At 38.6% G+C, this 6,584-nt stretch overlaps 1 protein-coding gene across 11 annotated transcripts in view; it reads left to right on the plus strand.

The window, feature by feature from the left end:
* The window catches only part of RBFOX2 (RNA binding fox-1 homolog 2), a 230,301-nt gene that overhangs the window by 192,931 nt on the left and 30,786 nt on the right, over nt 1-6,584 (plus strand). For 9 of the 11 annotated variants that reach the window (XM_025206858.1, XM_025206857.1, XM_025206861.1 and 6 more), the window contains one exon: nt 5,581-5,673. The exons of the other annotated variants lie outside the window; for them this stretch is intronic. In XM_025206858.1, the coding sequence (XP_025062643.1) occupies nt 5,581-5,673 (93 nt within the window). The remainder of the gene's footprint in view (nt 1-5,580; nt 5,674-6,584) is intronic. 11 annotated transcript variants of the gene reach the window in all.

Raw genomic sequence — 6,584 nt, forward strand, 5'->3', positions numbered from 1 at the left:
AAAAAAAAAAAAAATTACTTCCCTGACATGGAAGGAGTATTGGTGCATCTGGCCAGTCCTGTTCTGTCCTCAATTTGAGGGCTGTAGTGCAGGGAGAGTGGAGCAAATAACAAGGTGGAACAATTTCCAAATGCTCACAATACAGAAACTCTTATTCTGTTATTAGCCCCATCTCCAGAAGAGCAGGTTCCATGAACTGCTGATAGAGTTTGTATAGTGCTGCATCTTACAGAAACCAACACCCACCCATTTCATGAAATTTGTAGGCCTTGTCTTCACCAGAAGTGGCAAGCATTTTTAAGTAAAGCTCAAATTTTAAATGTCTGTGTTTTAAAGTGGTATAAGAGGCTGGCTAGGCACTTCTAGGTCATTCTTTACATGTGTAAGTTGATCCAAATGAATATAAGGTGTAAATTTAAAAGCTGTGTCTGTATAACTCGCTGAGTGGACACTTCTTTCAAAGTGGGTTAAGCTGATCAGGAGTGGAGTTTGGCATTAGTGTTCATTTATGGCATTAATTGGGCACAACCTTAGTTGTTGACATGCCCTTAATTTGGTTTTAACCAGGTTTATTTCATTTTAGTTGAAGTCAATTTAATCTGTAGCAAAGTAAGCCCCAAGTGTTGTTAAATCAAAATAGGAATATTCAGATGGGGCTCTGCCACCATTTAACTTAAATGGTTTTAAAAAATAATCTAAACTCATGCAGCTTCCTTCTGTCACCAAGGCCCTTCATAATTATCAAGAGCAAGAGAGATGTGGCCAGGACCTTTCTACCTAGTTCAGCTGTGGATTTAGGGCTAATCCACACACAACCTTGAACTGGCTAAATTTAGAGTACGTAAACCAGTGCAGATGCTAGTGTGGATGCTCTTATTTCAGACTAGTTTAGTTTAGTTTATGCTGATATTTAATCAATTCAAGACTGAACAGAGGTAAATCTGGATTAAAACAAAATGAGTGTCTCCACAGCCTCTCATGTACTGACTTAGCTAAATCCTTTTAAAATTGTTCCTTATGCTCAATTCTGCATATAAGCAAGCTCTTAGTTTAGTTTTCTTTAGTTTAAAATAGAAGTTCTACAGCTATTCCCTTATGACGTTTAGGAGATGTATGCATGCTTTTAGCAAGTACATGTTTCTTTGTCTGCTGCTGTCATCTTGTTGATAGCTCATCTCTGGTGGATTGTAGAGGAAGGTGGAAGGTCCCCTCATTTTTCCTAAAACCCTAAATGCAGGTAGCCTTAACTGCTGGATTTCCCTGGTCATTTCTTCAGGCTTTTGGGTGTTGACTTTATCTATAAATGAGGTTAATTAAAAAAAAAACCCGAAACAAACCAAAAACAACTTTTCTCTTTGCAAAATTAATTGTTGGATGTAGCAGCAAATTAAGAAAAAAGCCCCTTCAAAGGCTTTGTTCTAGTAACACAAGGCAAAGATGCTGTTACTGCGGTGAATGTTTGAAGCACAGTAAAAAACGAAGGGTTAACAATGCATGGATTTCAAGGGGCTCTGTTTAGTTTCCTTTGTTTTTATTTTCTGGTTTTGTTTTTTTATTATTTTGTTTAGTTTTATTTTTGTTTAATTTCTGTGTTCTGGCCACACCCAGGAGAACCGTCTGCTTTTGATTTCTCCCTTTACGGTTACATGGTAAATTTTCTTTCTCATTCTTCAGAGATGGAAACGTTCAAAAACACTCTCTCTATATATATATATATATATATTTATTTATTTTTTACACTGCTCATCCTGTTGCTTGTTATTTATTGCAGAATCTGAGGCCAGACTAAAAGGGTGACAGTTACTCGGTTTCTTCAGGGCCCTTGAACACACCTTTGGGAAAAGAAGGGGATACTGCAGGCTGCAAATTGCTCAAACGTTCTAGAGCAGTGGTTTTCAACCTGGGATCCACGGACCCTTAGGAGTCTGCAGACTGTCTAAGGGGTCCGTAAAAGATGACTGTGATCAAGCACAAGTATGTGAATACCCACACTTACAATTCAAAGGGGTCCACACCTCCATTTGAAATTTTTTAGGGGTCTGCAAATGAAAAAAGGTTGAAAACCACTGTTCTAGAAAGATGTAATTGGGGTATTCAGTGCTATCCATATACATGGAGGTTTGATCTTATTCCCTACTGGATGATGAGTTAGTGGCAAAGTGATGGTGGAGGGGTATGGGGTGGAATGCCCAGTCTTATAATTATTGTAAGTCCTATTGAACCTAGTTTAGAAAACCCTGACTCTCTCTGTTGACCCAGAACTTTATTCTCCTTTGATTTGCCCCAGTATCTACTGCTGTGGGGAGAGCATCCACCACTGTATAACTAAGCTACTCAATATTGTTCTCTTGAAACATTGACTTTTTTTTTTTCACTAAGACAGGAAGTCTTGAGCTTGAGGAAAATGTCTTGGATATGTTAATATATAAATTAGATATATACATGATTTAGGTACCAAAAAAAATCTTTCTTCTTCGCAGGTCACTTTTCAAAGGACTTCTTAAAAATCAGTTACATACTTTTCCCCCTCCCCTGCAGCATGGAAAACTTAAAAGAAACGAAAAAGTCTGCAGGTTTTGCCTTAGCAGTAAGTCAGCTCTGGTCTTGCCTACCTTTCCAGGAGTTTTACTTGGAAGTCTCTGACATGCATTATGAGGTCTTATGCTCGACTCGAGAGGGCAAAGGTTTTGAGTCTTTAACACTAGCTATTCTCCTAAGTGTTAATTCAATACTGAAATTAAATGGGTGTTAAAAACAGAGTTGTACAGTCTGGCCAAGGGCTTGTCTATGCTTTAGGCTGGAACCAAAACATAATTAATTTTGTTTTAATTCACACTTTTAAGTGCATCAGTCCAAGTCTGTGTGTGGATGTTTACTTGGTAGTGAGAGTACCCAAAAGTTTAACTTGTAAGGTTTTTTTAAATTGTTTTTTAAGCCAGACAAATTCCATTTGAAATGATCTGAAATCAGTGTCTGCACACAGACTTGCGTTATTTATAAAAGTGGGAATTAAAATCAATTGAGTCTGGTTCTAGTCTGTGTGTAATAGGCCATAAAAACCCCTGCCCCTCCATTGCAAATTTTTCTATAACATTGCAGAAGACATAAATTGTATTAAATCTCCACGGTGTCTCCTTAGGCAAACCAAGGCTGGTGGTTTTCAAGTTAAACACTACAACCTCTGTGCCCTCCTGCCCCCAAGTCGTTTTAAAACAGAACTTTCCAGGATGCCTTTCTGAAGCCTCCAGAATAGAGCAGGGTACCAGGATATTTTTTTAATTCTTTATAGTTTGCCTTTAAAACATCTGTAATATACCTTTCCTTGATAAACTGCTTCATCCCCAATCCTCCACAACATGTTTGTGCCAGGTTTCAGAAAAGGTTTTTACTATTTCTGGTTCCTTTTTAGCCCTGATCTACTGACACACGTGCCCACATGTTGACTCATTTCAGCAGAAAACTTTGAAGCTACTGCAAAGGGGATCCACACTTGTTAGTTATATTCTTTGTTTTCTCTTTGTTAAATAATGAGAACAATGTAATTAGCTGAAAGTTTAGGTTCTTAAGTCGGGTAAGGAGGCGATTCTCTTATGGAAGCCAGCATTTAAATCATCCACCAAGATTTTTTTTCTTCCTGAACACAAAATAATAAAAAAGCCCACTTTATCAAAGTAAAACAGCTTTATGCTTAAAACCCAGTTATGAAGGATAAATACCAACACTCATGAAGGAAATCACTTGAGCCCTTTCAGGTTCTTACTATAAAACCTTAAAGGGCATTTAAAAATGATAGCCCAATTGCTTCTTGCTATTAACCTTGCTTAGAAATCCAGATGCTGCTTCTGTATTTTATTCCTTCGTATGCGGTCCTGCTGCAGGAAAGGGGCTGCAAAACTGGGATGTGTTTTCCCTAGAAAAACATGAGCCCCTAAAACTTGGCCTCTGTTCAGTATCAGGACTTTCAAACATAAGGTTGTTACCCTTGCTTTCCAGCGTGATGGTGTCCGCAGAAGTTCCTTGTCTGGATTGAAAACTAGTGTTCAGTTTATACCAAGCCACAGAAACTAGGTACCCCTCTTACGTTATGCAAGCATCTTCAAAGTAATCTGTGGTGAAACGCTCATCTTGGACCACGAGTGCTAGGCAGATATTGAGAATGTCTGATATTGAAAATGAATGATGCTGAGAATTGCCAGAACTCTCTCTTATGTCTCATTTCCTCCTGGTTAAATTCCTAATTCATTTAGTCATCTCAGACCTATGCTTGTGACAATGTACTTCGTCCCCATGGGAGTGCGTGTGATGTCATATGCTGTACTGTTGTATGACTAAATTAACCAGTATAGAATGAGTCTTGCTGAGAAAGAGAGCCTTTACATGTGGGGTGAGTAGGCCGGAGGCACTGTATCTAAAGGGCCATTACAGTAATCTTTGGATCATTATAGTTCCATTATAATTACACTGGTCAGCCAAGATAAAACCATTGTTCTCCAGCTTCAGAGTGCAAGGCATCTAGAAGTCTCCCCTGATCTCCATATGCAGCTGAGAACAAATGAGGGATATCATTTTGGAGAAGGGAATACTAAGATAGGGGCCTAAGTAGGAAGAAGGTAGCAGTTGGGTGGAGAATGTCAGCTAACTCCTGTCTACTTGTAGCAGCAGCATGCCTAGAAATGTCATTCAGCTGGATCTGCTGTACTGATTGGACAATGGCAGTCCAATGATGACTCATGGCAGTCAGGTAGGGAAAATGTTTTGTGATTTATAATAATGTATAATGCTTTACAGCTTCATTTCATGTAATCATTCTACTCTTTTACCGCCCCAAGTAGTGTCAGGGCCCTGTTGAACTACGCCCTATACAGGCATAGAAGTAGGCATGTACTCTGCTCTGAAGAGCTTAGTATGGTGCTTTACAAACATCTAATCCTTTCACCTGTTCTCAAAGGTAGGTAAAATTATTCTCCCCATTTTACAGGTAGGAGAATTGAAGCAGGACAAGGGTGATTTGCCCATAGCCACGTGGGTGTTCATGCTGAAGCCAGGCTTAGAAGACCAAGTTCTTAGTGCCCAGTTCTGAATCCAAACCATTCTCTTCTCGTACTTCCCTCTCGCTCTTCCCTCTTCTCTCTCATAGCAGTCTTTAAACAGAACAAAGTGCCTTTCAAAATACAGACATATTGTACCTGTGTTTGGGGGTCAATGCAATAATACGTGCATTAATTGGCAGTAACAAGAGATCCAGCTTTTCTAGGTTAGAGTAAGGCCTGCTGTTTATCTTTAAGAATATTTGTCTCGAGTAGCTTTGTACTTCTTTTTTGGTCTGGCCTCAATTGCTTTTATGTTTTCTTTTTTATTATTATTTATTATTATTCTGATTACAGTTCCTTTTATTTTATTAAATTAAATTTATTTTATTTATGAAACATGCATGAACCAACAATGTGACTCTAGGAGAGTATTGCTGAGTTGTGCTGATGTTAATTTCATACTGTGATATTTTTTCTCTATTTACCTAGAGATCAGTATTTCAATATATAACGATGTGCATGTTTTCCCCCCTTCTCCCGCTGCATGCAGGGATTCGGGTTCGTAACTTTCGAGAATAGTGCTGATGCAGACAGGGCCAGGGAGAAATTACACGGCACCGTGGTAGAGGGCCGTAAAATCGAGGTGCATGTCTTCAGTAATTCAATTTCTTCTTTATATTTCTTCTTTTTTATTTCTTTTTTTGTGTCTTGCCTCACTTATTTCACATTTGGATCCCAGTCTTGTGTGTGCGTGTGTGTTTGTGTCTGTGTCCTTCACCTCCCTGCACTGAAATGTATAAAAGTGACACGCCTTTTAAAAATATTTTACGTTGTTTTGGAGATTTTCTTTACTTATTTTTTTCTTTTTTTAAGTTGTTTTCCCACCCACTCAATTTTTGCCCTTCTGCCTTGATTTTCCTTTGCTTCAGTTTGCGAGGTTCCGATTTCCTGTTATCAGGCCTGAATAAAACTAACTGAAAGAGTACTGTCCGATTTCTGATGTGTCCAACAATAAAGCAGGGGGCCAGCCAGTAGATCCCCTCTTTCCTTAGAGGCCAGTTCTCCTCCATGAGAGTGTGAGATGAAATTGAGAGTGGGAAGGGGAGGGTAAAGGGGAAGAAGCCACACACACATGCTGTGGCTGCTTTCTTGATCTCTCTCGGAGTTCAAAATCTAAATCTAACTCTTAAAAATTCTGTCAGGAAAGTTGTCAATTGGAAGGGTTAACTTTCGCTGGCCAATGTAGCTGTGTATGAGGCCGTTGCCTGGTGCTCGCCCATTTTGTGTTCCACTGTGCTGAAGGCTAACTGGCATCTTCCCCTTCTCCCTCATTCTTTAAAAAAAAAAAAAAAAAAAAAAAAAAGAAAAGAAAGAAAAGAAAAAAAAAGTAATAAATATTTTAAAAGAAGGAAAAAAAAAGGAAATAAATAAATTTAACAAAAAAGCCGCCGTTTTGAGTAAGATGTCTGCATATTTTGCTTTTTTTTCTTTTTGTTGTTTTTTGTTTTTTATTTCCCTTTTCGATGGTTTAGCGTTTAGGGCCCTTCACTTGAC

This window comes from Alligator sinensis, unplaced genomic scaffold (assembly GCF_000455745.1).
Source record: "Alligator sinensis unplaced genomic scaffold, ASM45574v1 scaffold215_3, whole genome shotgun sequence".
NCBI lineage: Eukaryota > Metazoa > Chordata > Crocodylia > Alligatoridae > Alligator > Alligator sinensis.